The sequence below is a fragment of the Diadema antillarum genome, unplaced genomic scaffold, assembly GCF_040938485.1.
Source record: "Diadema antillarum isolate AM-2024a unplaced genomic scaffold, OU_Dant_1.0 seq00000089_RagTag, whole genome shotgun sequence".
NCBI classification, from domain to species: Eukaryota; Metazoa; Echinodermata; class Echinoidea; order Diadematoida; family Diadematidae; genus Diadema; species Diadema antillarum.
In genome coordinates this window covers 2,022,518-2,037,834 of record NW_027271179.1, presented here as the reverse complement: position 1 = coordinate 2,037,834, position 15,317 = coordinate 2,022,518, and the positions used below count along the sequence as shown (strand labels likewise).

Below are 15,317 nucleotides of genomic sequence, written 5' to 3'. Positions count from 1 at the left end.
GATAACCAAAATAGAGAACAATTTCCAAAAGAATAACCAATAACTCTCTTTTTGAATATGACTAACTTGTAATATTTAAATCTGGGTCAAGTAGGCTGCCCCATGGACTTCTTTTCTTACATCATTTACAGACCTGCTGAAAGAGTGTCTACATGACATGTCTTTTACATGTTATGATTTTTCACTTTGTTTATAAAGTGCCTTCTGTAAATGGTACATGTATATCCTCTGGAAAAACAATTAGTTTCTCATATATTATCAGGAACTAGATGAAGTTTTCTTAGACAATGTCATGTGACTGACTCAATGAAAGTGATTGATGACTGTTGCAGCACAGAGATGAGATTAAGCTCAGCATCTTCTAGCTACATGTAGCCAATCCAGCTACAGTAGGAGAGCACAGCTGCAACACAAGCAGTGATGCGTGTTGCCCTGCTGCCCATCTGTAACTGGCCACGAGCATGACAATGTATTGGACAGAGAAAGCTGCAACAAGCCCAGAATCGTAATACATGAAGATTTTGACTCAATTTAGCTTCAGAATCAATGAACGCAAGTAGACCTACCTCAGGGATTTGGGGAAGTTTCTGGTGAGAAACAGATGTTTTATTACTAGAAAATTATAAATTCTTATTGACCTTTCAACCTCACAATCACAGCAGGCATTTACGAAATGAGCACAAAGTAATTCAAATCTCTTTATCTTTTAAATTCTGTAACCTTATTTGTCAATCACCCACAGAATATTTCCTATATTTTGTGAATGAGGCATTGCTCCTGTTGTATTTTATGTTTTGCATCCATTGATGTTGTTCATTTTTGCCCATTATATCTGCACGCACTTGAACCGTTGCAATTAACTACTAGCTAGCAGCACTGCAAGCAGCAGTTACTTTATATGAAACTGAAAGAAAGACAAGAAAGCACAAGTGATGGGTAGACCAAAGTTTCTGTCATATGAATGGATTGAAAAAATGAATTTATTGAAAATTTACCAATGAGATTACACTGAGAGATATAATGGTTGCCCTCTATATGTTGATACAAAGTAAAGGAAGTATCTGCAGTCTGGTGCCATACCCATTAAGTTGGCTTTTGTCCTCATGGAATATGGCATCAAACTGTAGATATTTCCAGTATTCCATGGACAAGCAGGGGGTAGCTAATATTACATTAAGACTGCACTTAATGCTTCATTTGTATGCTTGTTGCATTTGCAGAAAGATGGCAAGTACTGTTGCAATAAGTGTGAACACCTGTTCACACAAAAGACCAACCTCCAGAGGCACCTACGCAAAATACACAAGGTAGAGACTACCAGCAATGCCAGAACATGCTGCATTCATCCTGGATGTCACCAAGAGTTCTACCACAAAACAAAATTGATACAACACCTTGAAGAAGAACATGGTATGTCCACCCAGAAGTCAGAGTTGTCCTTTGAAAGTGAAGACAAATTTTTTGCCTGGAAAGAGCGAGAGGAGAGTCAAAACTATGCCTACTTTTCCAAAGAAAGGGGAGCAATCAAGTCTTCCCTTTGCATTCATCAGACATATGCTTGCCAGAGGAATGGAAGCTCCCGAAGTCACAAGGCCAAAGGAAGTCCAGCAAGAAAGACATCTCGTAAGATGTCGAAAGGTTGTGTGAAGACAGACATGATATGCCCTGCAAGAATCATCACAGCCAAGTGCTTGAAAACTGGACACGTTAAGGTCACATATTACAGATCCCACTCACACCCACTGTTATCAAGTGACATCAAGTTCCATCCCCTTCCACAGAAATTACGTGATGATTTGAAGCTGAAACTGGCATTCGGGGTGACAGTGGAAGATATTCAAAAGGATCTTGCTCGTCCGAACCATAGCAACATTGAGAATCTGACAGTTTTCAAGAGGCAGCAGAGCATCTCCAAGCACCACATACAGCAGATGAGAAGGAACATGTTCAAGAGGGCAGAGAAGAATCCTGAAGGTCTAGACAGTATTTCTAACCTTGCCATACTCCTTGAGAAGCATAGAACTGATGGACATAACCCTGTTATGATGTATAAACCAGATGGTGGGCAGTACATTATCAGTAATCTCACAGGTGATGATCTTACTGTCGATGATAGTCCCATGGTTATTGCCCTGCAGACAAAGCAACAACTTCATATCTTAGAAGCATTAAAAATGAAGTTTTTATGTGTTGATTCGGTGCAATATGAAGATTACCTTCTTGTCAATGTCTGCACACAAGATGACCATGGCAGAGGTTGTCCAGTGGCACATCTTATCTGTAGCCCAGATGATCAGAATGCTTTGTTGTACTTCTTTCAAGCAATCAATGAAGTATGCCACAAATCTTCCTTGACAGGTATAATGACAGATGAGTCGGCCAGCTGCATCAACATCATATCTGCTGTCTTTGGTAGTGATTTGACTCATATACTCTGCAAGTGGCATGTCCACAATGATTGGATCCAGCAAATCCATGCTACTGTAATGGACAAGGAGCTCCGCCGTGAACTCTATGTGTCGTTGGTGCTGCTAATGGAAGAGCCTGTGATCTCTCAGTTTACCAGCATGACTAGCAAGTTTGTGAATAGGTATCGCCTAAAAGCCAAAGCCTTCATCAAGTACTTCAAAGATTCTTACCTAGACAGATGCCCAGTCTGGGCTAGTTGCTATGGAAACTACTCTTCAGATCAGATCAACACATCACTGTATGATGAAACATTCCACAAGCCACTGAGAGCATTCCTTTCAAACAAGAATCTTGAAAATGAAATTTATGACCTGGTCAATTTTCTCTTAACTGTTGATGAAAAAGAGACTACCAGCCGAGAGTCTCTTCTGCTATGTCAGTCCTCCAGTCTCTGCTCAAAGCATGAACAATCCTTGCATATTCCTGAAGATGGAGTGATCAAAGTGATGTCAAAAGTGTACACGGTCAAATTCAACTCAGCTGTGGTGAATGTCAAACGTGTGAAAAAAGTTTGCAGGGAGTCGTTGTGCGGTGCCAACTGCTTGGATATGCAGTGTGCTGAGTTGTGTCCACACCTGTACACCTGTACATGCGGTGAAGAATCAAGGCTGTGCAGTCACATTCACAGGGTTCACAGGGAAATGCAAATTCCTTTCTTGCAAAGGGTCAGACAGCAGTTGGTTGAGACAGATTCAAATGCCCACCCTCCTCTACTCCATTCTCCTCCTTTGCTTACAGCCCCGAGATTGAGGAGAAGTCCAAGACATCCACCTGCACAGCAGATCTTATCTCCAAAGCAAGGCACTGTGGAGATCAACCAACACAATGGCTTTGATGATGATGATGACGACGTTGACAATCTTCTAGATGGTGGTGAAAATGTTGGAAATGATGGTGTCAATGATGGTGAGATCAGGGATCCTGGGATTTTGTTCAATGCAGACCCAGTTCCACTAGAAGATGATGAAACATCTGGTGTTAACTTGAGGAAGATATACAATGTTAATGACCAATTACTTTTTCTTCTCGAGAATGACAAGGTGCAACCTGATCTCTTACCCTACATTCTGAAAGAACTATCGAGCATCGTGATGAAATGCAAATCCCAAATGCCTTCTGACGCCCTCAACATACATGTACAACATATGAGGCGGCGCCCAAAGCGAAAAGCCACAAACCAACTCCCGCTGCTCCAAATGAAACTTCGAGGAGTTGCTTCACAGAAGGGGTCACATGCCAAGCATGGCTCTGTACAAGCAAATAATGCTGAGCAAGAAAGTGTAGATGCTGATCAAGGAGTAAACCATCAGCTCACCAAGACATTACCTGTCAATGCACACAGCTCTTGTGTTACTGATCCTCTCCCCTATGTCATTACATCAGTGACATCTGTGTCATCGGCATCCACCAACACCCTTGTGTACATGATACCTACTAGCAGCAGCACACCAATGCCTCTGTCCAGTGGAGGAGTTGCAGCCATTGGGCCATCACAGTCTGGCTTGCCATCACCACCACAGCTCATTAATTCTGGCGCAAGTCTTATACAGCCAATGCAACCAGCTACATTCACTTCTGCTGGAGTAAGTGCTTCGGAACCCACCCACATGCAACAGGAAGCCCTGCTTCCCCTGTCCTCACCCCTGCAACAAAGGCCTCAGCATCATGTATTTCCCCATGTACCAGCTCCAAACATGACTGACCTGGTCTCCTTGTCATCACAGCTGATATCCAGTATGCCACCCACACTCACAGTTTCTTCTACAACACCTCAGCCCAATCAGCAGGAGAGAGAGTACATCCCAAGGCAACCTAGCATGACACCCTCTGGGACCATTGTGACACAACTAATGCCAAGGCCCACTGCCTCACCCTTTCAACTTTCACAACCTCTGTCTGGGATAGAGCACTCACTTATATCCACACAGACCTCCCAAGCCCTCACACTAACAGGGTCAGTGCCCACTCCACAGACAGGCATGGCTGCCTCCTATCTTGCATCTCAGCTTGGTCATCGGGTGATGCCACCACAGCCACTCGGGCAACATTTGCAAACTCCTTATGGCCTCACAGGCTCTAGCCAACACTTGGCGCCGGTACACCAGGCAACTCATTCCCTGCCACAGCCCCGGCAGTACCTCGCACCATCAAACCAAGGAGGGCAACACCTGCAGGCAAGCCCCTTCATGTCGACTATCCAACCACTACAGCACCTTAACCCAACTCCAACCCCACCTCCGCCTCCCCAAGGACAGCAAGGTCAAGAACAACCTCACAGATCTGTTCAGCACCACATCTACTGAGCCTCACAGTGGTTCAAAATACAGCTGTAGCAGTGAATGTCATAGTTTGATGTTTCTGTACCTTGTGTCTTTGAACAATGTTGCAGCTGATCACACAAGTTTCAGCCCCGGAAATGGCACCACACAACTCGGCAATGACTTTTGAAAGAGAGATGCCTATGTTCTTAAAGCAGTAGTTTGATGTGTACCAAGATTATGTGTGCGATTTTGCTAATTAGACCCTCTGATGAATGGCATCAACAACAGCGTGAATCACTTTGCAGGTTGGTATAACAAATTTATAATTTTTCTATATGTGACTATTCATATGGATTTATTATGTCATGTACTGATCACATAGTTAAGTTCTCACCGTAATCAGTTATGTACCTCATTTGATGAATCCTTGATTGTGATTGGTTGAAATCGGGGCCTATAACTTAACAATGCCGTCAGCTCCATAGTACCCAATTTGATCCATGGTACTAAACTGCCCCATTGTAGTAATCTGCTCTCTTTTGATACATTTGCACTTAATTTGCATGTATACTGTGAACACTTGGCTTGCATAGCACAAGAGGTTACTCTTGTCTGGTACATTCATAATGCAAATAACCCATTCTATTTAAGAAATAGACTTTCTACATTAGTCTGAAAAATTAGACTGATTTTGCTAAAAATAAGTGCTCAAAAAATGGGAATATCAGTCTACAAATGATCGAAATTTTAAATCTTAATCTGAAATTGTGTTGCAGGGTTCAGCATAAACAAAATGGAATCAACAAATTCATCCTCCATTTTTTTCAAAATTGCATCAGTCATAGCTGGATATGTGTATGTTGGTCTTCTGCCAAACCTGCTGAGCTGCCAAGGTTCGGCTTTTGACGAACCTGCCGAGCTGGCAAGGTTCGGCTTTTGACGAACCTGCTGAGCTGCCAAGGTTCGGCTTTTGACAAACCTGCCGAGCTGCCAGGGTTCGGCTTTTGACGAACCTGCCGAGCTGCACAGGTTCAGCTTTTGACGAACATGCCGAGCTGCACAGGTTCGGCTTTTGACGAAACCTGCCGAGCTGCCAAGGTTCGGCTTTTGACGAACCTGCCGAGCTGCCGAGGTTTGGCTTTCAACGAAAACGAACCTGCCGAGCTGCCCAGGTTCGGCTTTTTACGAACCTGCCAAGCTGCACAAAGTTCGGCTTTTGACGAACCTACTGAGCTGGCAAGGTTCGGCTTTTGACGAACCTGCCGAGCTGGCAAGGTTCGGCTTTCAACGAACCTGCCGAGCTGGCAAGGTTCGGTTTTCGACAAACCTGCCGAGCTTGCAAGGTTCGGCTTTTGACGAACCTGCTGAGCTGCGAAGGTTCGGCTTTTGACGAACCTGCCGAGCTGCCAAGGTGCGGCTTTCAACCAACCTGCCGAGCTGGCAAGGTTCGGCTTTTGATGAACCTGCCGAGCTGGCAAGGTTCGGCTTTCGACAAACCTGCCGAGCTGCCATGGTTCGGCTTTTGACGAACCTGCCGAACTGGCAAGGTTCGGCTTTTGACGAACCTACTGAGCTGCGAAGGTTCGGCTTTTGACAAACCTGCCGAGCTGCCAAGGTTCGGCTTTCAACGAAAACGAACCTGCCGAGCTGGCAAGGTTCGGCTTTCGACAAACCTGCCGAGCTGGCAAGGTTCGGCTTTTGATGAACCTGCCGAGGTGACGCGGTTCGGCTTTTGATGAACTTGCCGAGCTGCCGAGGTTCGGCTTTTGACGAACCTGCCGAGCTTCCAAGGTTCGGCTTTTGACAAACTTGCCTAGTTGCACAGGTTTGGCTTTTGCTGAACCTTCCCAGCTTTGTGTGAGAAGTGTCATCAGCAAAGGAAATGAAACAAAAATTATTGCGAAGAATTGTAATGTAGTTTGCATAAAAAATAGTAATGGGTGTCCAGACATTTTCACGTGGGATATGCTGCACTTTTAATTGTTTGAAACGAATTCCAGACCTGAAATTGCAAGTAATTCAATAGTTTTCAAATCAGAGAAGAGCCGTGCCTGTGATACATATACTATACCCACTTCATTTATGAATCAAATTTGTATGATCAATTGTATTAAAAGACTACTCAATTCAGCAAGGAATAGGCCAACTACATGCTCTATGCTCTTCAATGTCTTTCAGAAATGGTCTTAATTAATTGCTGAAAAAAAAATGTTATTGATGGAGACAAAAGGGCTCATAATATTGTCTTTCACACACACACAGACACAGTCTACATGGCTGTATTAAGCATGCAGTGTAACTGAAGCTTCTAATATGTGGAGCAACATACACTGAATAGATAGACTCTGCCAATTTACTGTGTCAAGCGATAGGCACACTTTAATTGATTTCCAGTACAAAAAGAGTACTGAAAAAATTGAGTGCATGATTGTTAAGAAAAGAAGAGCCTTGGACTGTATTTTTTCGCTTTGAGTTTTGAGTGGTGAAGTTATTCTCTGTGGATAACATTACTCAACACTGAAATAGAAAAAGGCACTCAAAAGTTTTTAACCAAGTTAGGATAATATACTCTTGCTTCCAGGTCGATATGCAGTATGCAGGGTCAAAAATTAACTGTGGCCCAGTAGCCTGGTTTTAGGTTGATTAATTGTGGACCATCAATTTAAAAGAAAAAAGTTCTGTTCCCAAAGCAGGCAAGCTCTATCATAGAAAACAGATTGTTTTGTTGGTCTTATTTTGGGCCAGTACTCATTTCCTTTTTTGGCCACCAAAATTTCAGGCTAAATCATCTTAGACACCTGTTACACACAAACACACACACACACACAAACAAAATACACAAAACATTGCAATATTAATTTTGGGCTGCCCCCCCCCCCCCCAAAAAAAAAAAAAAAAAACCACACACACAAAACAAAACAAAAAACAAAACAAAACAAAGCAAAACAAAACAAAACAAATATTATTGATTACATTTGGTTCAAATGTATTTAGAGCACCATTTGCTAGCTGTACAGGCAAGCACATTCTTCTATGGCAATAGCAGAAGCAATCTCATCCAGTGCACACAGGAGTACATTACTAATTGTAATTGTATGCATATATGCCTATTTATGTTGAATTTCAGGGAGATGAATGCCATTCTGAATCCTGCAGAGTGCTGTCAAAGTCTTAATGCTGTTGTTGCTTCTGTCTGGTGACATGACCCTATAAGGAAGAATATAAACAAAAAATATGATTTAAAAACTTAAACACAAACTCTTGGGAAAGTAAAACACACAGATAGTAAGGTGTTTCCTGTTTAGCAGCCACACAGAGGTGTTTGTTTTCTTAAGCTTTGTTTGACTTTTCAAATCTCCAGTTTGGTGATCACACATGTACTTCTTAAACTGCCTACATTGTCCACACCTCTTTAGAGGGCCAAGTTTATGCAGAATTAGGATCAAATGCCTCTTGACTATTATATGGGGAGTGGATCTGCTGTGATTGCATAGGAAGCACACCAGTAGTGTGAACTGTCTGACCTCACACTGGATTGTAAAAGGCTCATTATTACGGTCATGTAGTATAGCACTTATTTCATCCGATTGTATTGTCGATAGTGTACTTGAGCTAGCTATGATAGTATAAAATGCCAAGTATATTTTCAAATAATTGAGGATGAACCATTCCTGTCATCCCTAGCATGTACATTGTACGAACTATTCAGACAAATTTCCATAATAAATCTGTACTCTCATTTTCAAGGATATAAAGATAGATTTTCACATACTTCAACACCTTCATCTTTCTCTTCCTCTCTTGAGTTATCTTCTTTGTTGCTCATATGAGGCCTCTTCAAATTTTACCTTCTTTCTGGAATCTTCACCAATGTGCATTGTACTAGGACATGTATCCTTTTCTATCTCTAAACTGCAGTGTGATTACTACATGATGATCAGGGCCTATCTGTAAACGTTACCCTTCAAAGTACATTTAAAGACCCGTCAAGTCTTCTACTACATTTTTATGCCTCCGCCACGAAGTGGTGCCGGTGGCATTATGTTTTCGGGTTGACCATCCGTCCGTACGTCCGCCCGTCCCTCCGCATTCGTTTACGCGATAACTGAGAAATATTAACTGAAATTTTACCAAACTTGGTCCAAGTATAAAGTATGATGGGGCAATCACTTTATTAGATTTTGGGTGAAATCGGCCAAAGGGCAAAGGTCAAGGTCAAATCATGAAATTGTATCCGTTTACGCGATAACTCAAGACTGGATCGAGCAAATTTCACCAAACTTTGTCTGAGGATGATGTATGATGGGACAATTACATGATTAGTTTTTTAGTGAAATCGGACAGAGGTCAAAGGTCAAAGATCAAGGTCAAATCCTAAAATTTATCTGTATTCATGATCACTCAAAACTGGATGAAGCAGCTTTCACCAAACTTGGTCCAAGGATGATGTATGATGGGGCAATTAGTTGATAGATTTTAGTGACATTGGCAAGAGGTCAAAGGTCAAAAGGTGATGGTCAAATGCTAAAAATGTTGCTATTTCCCCCATATCTATGCACTGCCCAAAGGTATTTTATTGAAACTTAGTGTAGACATGTACTACTGCGTAAAGATTCTCCAGAGAGTTTCATGTCATAAGGTCAAAGGTCAAAAGGTCAAAGGTTAGGTGAAAATGTTGCAATTTCACTTTTCTCGCAAATGGTTCAATGTATCTTCATGGAACTTGGTACATATGTATGTACTGACTGGCACGGATTATCTAGGGAATTAAGGGGTCATGGGTCAATAGTCAGGGGTCAAAGGTCAAGGTCAACTCCTCAAAATTTTACTGTTTCCCTCATATACTATTATATAATGCAGTGCTTGCATTATTAGTTTTAAAACTTAATATATACATGTATTACCTAATGGAGATTCTCCAGGAAATTTCCAGCCAGAAGGTCAAAGGTCAAAGGTTAAGGGTCAAAGGTCAGGCTTAAATGAAAAAACATCTACTTTGTACTGTAATTACACTCTTTCTTCATACCTTGAAAATTACTCAATGCATAAACTTATAACAGGGTCGGTCAGAAGTCAAGTAAAAATCCTCAATTCCCCAAATATGTGTACCTGCACTCTTAGACAATTATAGCAAACCTAGTTTGAGGAAAGTGAACAGATCAAGACATTTCTGACAAACCTGTCATATCAATATTTTGCCAGTTATGTGAAACTGTCATCACACATTGTGAAGACATTGTACTATACACCTATTAGGAGAATCATGCATTATGGCGGAGGCATCAGTCACCATAGCGACATTTCTAGTTTTCTTTAAATGTTGTGTAAGTTTTAATGTACCTACAACTGTGTTTATCTTTTTACTTTATACTGTATGACATTGAATTGGGATATTTCATTTTCACACACCAGTCCATTGTTCTTTCTTATTGCCTTATTGAATTTAACATTGTTACATTTTGGAAGAAATAATACACATATTTTGCAGTATCAATAGTGTCATTGTCTGCCTAAATTTTGCTCGACAACAATTTTGGTTCCTTTGATCTCAACAGAATAGAATTGCATCACATTTTTAGAATGGGAGGCAGGCAGTGCACGTACATAAAGGTTTACATATGACAAAGAGATGTCAAATGAGCTGACTGATTATTATTCCTTCCAAAATTGAACAGTATTGTAATGTAATTGAAATTGCTTTGTGTTTTTAAAGGACAAGTCCACCTTCATATGTGGATTAAGTAAATGCAGCAATATTAGTAGAACACATCAGTGAAAGTTTGGGGAAAATTGGACTATCCGTTCAAAAGTTTTTAAAGTATCTGTGTAGTCACTGCTAGATGAGAAGATTACTACAGTGTATGATGTCATATGCGTACAATTATATAAAGAAAATAAAAAGAGAATTTCACAAAACTGAACTTTTTGAATAAAGTGCACATTTCTTCGACTTGTTACTGACATATGTTAAGGGTAATATTATTCCCCCTGCCTTCTGAAAGAGAGAAGTCAAGTGTTCTTTTGTTATGTGAGAAAAGTGAAAATGTGTTGAAATTTCTTCATTCTTTCTTTATATCATTGTACTCATATCATTGACATCACAAGCTATAGTAGTCTTCTCATCCAGCCTTGAGTGAGCAGAAACTTCAAAAATTCATAACTTTTGAATGGATTGTCCGATTTTCCTCAAACTCTCAATGATGTGCTCTACTAATATTGCTGCATTCACTCAACCCACATGTCTATGAAGGTGAACTTGTCCTTTAATGCGAGATATCATAACCATGACAGTAATTGGTTATCTGTTGTTAAAAGGAATCTATACATTGTGATGTAGGCAATCAGTCATCGTATGGAGACAGGGGTTAAATGCGTTTCCTTTCAACATAAAATTCTTTTTAGAAATAGTTGAAAGTACTTGCTGAATGTAATTACTACTAAAAACTACAAAGAATGGAACTGTCCGAGTCCAAGACGTCTTAAGACCGGTATGCATCATGCGGAATAGCAGAAATTACTTTACTAATGCCTATAATACTTTTTGCTTTGATGCAAATGAAAAACTTACCTTTAACACTTGGGTAAGTACTTTCAGCAGGATATTGATGGTAAGATTTGAATCATAGCTGTGTTGCCCAATATCTAAAAGTCAAATTCTCTTGTTGTTCATGAAGGATAACACCAGAGACATGTGTTTTGAGGAGTTCTGTCTCATTGATACCCTGTTTTAAAAAAAAAGACACATAGAAGGGAAAATATTCATTTCTTTTTTCATGCAAGAAACATTATGTTTTCTCAATTTGTGAACTAATTCTTGATATACCATGTATATGTCAGCAAATTTGGTTAACTAATTATTGTAATAAAGTTGTTTGACACTTATAGCAAGCATGCATGTCATGAATATCAAGAAATGAACCTGGTTTCAAAAGTTTGTATGAGTCAAAAGTTTGTATGAAGCGAAAGTCTAGAGTTTGTTGACAAGGCTGGTGACAGACTTTCTCAAAATGCTTCTTGTAGCTGCATGTATTTTAAATCTTCATGTGACTGCTGAGTGCTGTTTTTTAGGGCATTTTATCCTATAATCATATATCTGTTGGGTGATCAGCTTGCAGATTTTAGTTACATAAGCGTTGTCCGCCCACTTTTATCAGCATAAATGGGTGTCTTTCCGTCCTAAATGTGTGTCACGCAGTCACAATTTATATTCAGCTGTATGAACTTTCAAAACTTGTTTTAAGTCTGGATGAAATTTTTCACATTAAAGTACCTTTATCAATAACATCGTTATATAGAACAATGACTTGTCCAGCTCTAGCTAGCTGATAGTCAAGTTCAGTGTCCTGCTATCAACAACTGGCTATTGGAAGCAGTCTAATATACACTGAGAAGTATAAAAGCCTAAACCTGTTAAAGGACAAGTTCGGATCACCTTCATAGACATGTAGGTTGAGTGATTGCAGCAATATTAGTAGAAGTTGAACAATTCAATGAGAGTTTGAGGAAAATCCAACAATCCGTTCAAAAGTTATCAATTTTTGAAGTTACTGCTTAGTCATAGCTGGATGAAAAGACTACTTTAGCTTGTGATGTCACATGTGTACAACGATGTAAAGAAAGTATAAAGAAAATTCAACATATTTTTACTTTTCATGCATAACAAAAGAACACTTGACTATTTTCTCTTTCAGAAGGCAGGGGGGAATGATATTACCCTCATATCTGTGACAAGTCAAAGAATGTGCACTTTACTCAAAAAGTAAAGTTTTGTGAAATTCTCTTTTCACTTTGCTTATAATCATCCTACACATGTGACATTATACACTATAGTAGTCTTGTCATCCAGCAGTGATTGCACAGATACTTTAAAAGTTCATTATTTTTGAACGGAGTGTTGGATATTCCCCAAACTTTCACTTAATGTGTTCTACTAATATTGTTGCAATCACTCAATCCACATGTAATTAAGGTAGACTTGTCTTTTAAGATCAAAGACACAATGATGTTTATTGATTTAAGGCCTAATTTGAACGTTGGTCAATGAAACAGCAATAATTGTCACCTTTATTGTGCCTTTTGCTTAATTCAGATTCGTTTATCCTTTCCTGGCAGTTTAGGAAGGTGATGTCACCTCTTCAGCTGTTCTTACATTATATGTCCCATTGTTGTAGCCTAGCCTTTCCATGTGTAATTCCCTGTTAACATTGTATTAACCTTGGATCCTCTTTATGGAGGGCAGCTCAGGACCACTGGAAGATTGTGTGAAGAAAGATTAGTGTTTGTAAAGACCATATTAAGTAGACACTTTGAGGAAGACTGGGATTTGACACCATGAAGAGAGGAGTCTGCGGGTTTTGATTTCCTGGTGTGAAGAAGACAACAATAGAAATAATCAGATGTCTGTGTGATTGATTCCCGTGACATGTTCCAAGAATGTAACAATTTCTTCCATAAATGTGGGGTCGATACTTTGTACAAGCATTACATATGACTCTCTACAAAGCATTTGTAGCATTCCAAACAGCTACGATTTATTGTTCTGTGGTTGTTGTACAAAAATAATAGCATGGAACCTGCAAGCTGCTTATCTGGTGTGATACCAACTCTTCTGGCCACTAGCTTCCCAGAAAATGCAGTGGTTGGAGTCTCATGCTGCATCCTGTTTACACACTGATCAGGGAGGTGGAAAATGCTCTCCTGGACAAGTGCCCTTCACTGGTGGTCAATGGAAGGTGGCACAGGGAGGCAAGCAAACAAACAACATAACCATCACAGGGCTGTGAACTCACTGGCTCCCTGACCACAATCATACATTCATGATATCCCCACTATGGTCTTCCAATACACTATATATCAACTGCATGCAAAGATGCCAGTGTTTCTCAACTGCATGGCTCTGAGTGAGTTCTCCTACAAAGGTGGAACTGCAGCAGGAGGGGTGAGGAAGGGCCGATAGGCGGGAATTTGCTCCCCCATGATACAGGTTAGGGAGCTTTTTACTTCGGGATTACAAATTGACAAATTGTGCTGTTGAAGGGTGTGTACAGTTCTGGTTGAGGTGAGGATTTAGCTTTTAACGTTTTGCGAGATATTCAGAAACCACTCTAAGAGATGTCAAAGAGCATGCAATTCTAAGGGGTATCAAAAGTTTATTTGATGAAAATAGGTTTTGAAATGGCTGAGATATCCAAAAAACAAGCAGAACAAAGATACCCTAATAAAAAGCGTGGCCTGTCACCTTTTATTATTATCACTTTTTTGGATATCTCACCCATTTGAAAACCGATTTTCATCAAATAAACGTTGAATCCTTCTTAAAATTATTTACTCTTTCATATTTCTTAAGAGGTTTCTCATTATCTCACTTAGGAATGTTCAAAACATGAATCCCCACCTCAACCAGTACTGTATGTACAGTCCCTTTAAAAGTAAAGGAGCTGGCTGATTGGTGTTTTAATTCTAAGACCTCTGATTACAGTACTCCTTAATGCTGTTTAGTGCACTTTCTGCCTCACAAAGTAAAATGGACCCCTTCCAGATAGAGTCTTCTCTTATAACTTCTTGGAAAATCAGACTGTAGATGATGGCTCTTTCTGAATACCTTTTGTTTGTCCCCGCCGAATGAGTTCGAGCAGGGGACTATGAAACGGGCTCCGTACATGTGTGTGTCTGTGTGTCCGTCCGTCCGTCCGTCTGTCTGTGCGTCCGTGTGTGATCAAAATGTTCACTTTGCTACTCCTTCGCCATTTCTAACCCGATTTTGATTCTGTTTGCTTTATATGATAGCACTACATGGGAGCTTTGAAACTTCTACACAGAATTTCAGTTTTGACCTTTGACCTTGACCTTTGACCTATATTGTACATTTTGCTTCAAAATGCTACTCCTTCGCCATTTCTAACCCGATTTTGATTCCGTTTGCTTTATGTGATGGTACTAGGTGAGGGCTTCAAAACTTCTACACAGAATTTTGACCTTTGACCTTGATTTTTGACCTATATTGTACATTGGCTACAAAATGCTACTCCTTCGCCATTTCTTACCCGATTTTGATTCCGTTTGCTTTATGTGATGGCACTAGGTGGGGGCTTCAAAACTTCTACACAGAATTTTGACCTTTGACTTCTTTGACCTTTGACCTTGATTTTTGACCTGTATTGTACATTTTGCTACCAAATGCTACTCCTTCGCCATTTCTAACCCGATTTCGATTCCGTTTGCTTTATGTGATGGCACTAGGTGAGGGCTTCAAAACTTCTACACAGAATTTTCACCTTTGACTTCTTTGACCTTTGACCTTGATCTTTTTAGGCCAAGTAAAAAAAGAAAGTAGTTTCTCGTCCGGGTTTTTTGAGCAAGGCGATGAGGGAGGTCCTTACTATTTGATATCTTACTATTTTTTCGAGGATTGTCAAAATGAAAGTAATATGTGTTTCTCGTCCGGTAATTCTGAGAAAGGTAACGAGAGAGGGCTTTACTATTTTCTATATCCAATTTATGAAATGAAATATCACTCTGGTAGCTGTGCTTTGAGAGACCAGGTCCCAAGTGTATGTCTTGCCTGCACTCTGTGCATTTTCAACCAAA

At 40.2% G+C, this 15,317-nt stretch overlaps 1 protein-coding gene across 2 annotated transcripts in view; it reads left to right on the top strand.

Moving 5' to 3' along the window:
• LOC139726555 (uncharacterized) overlaps window positions 1–15,317 on the top strand; it is a 38,892-nt gene that overhangs the window by 612 nt on the left and 22,963 nt on the right. Inside the window, exon 2 of one of the 2 annotated variants that reach the window (XR_011710709.1) lies at window positions 1,221–5,035. Coding sequence is in view for 1 of the 2 variants with exons in the window: in XM_071637547.1 (XP_071493648.1) it covers window positions 1,221–4,772 (3,552 nt within the window). In the remaining variant the exon portion in view is untranslated. Of the gene's footprint in view, window positions 1–1,220; window positions 5,445–15,317 lie in introns of those variants that run through there. The other variant, XM_071637547.1, reaches the window with a different exon arrangement.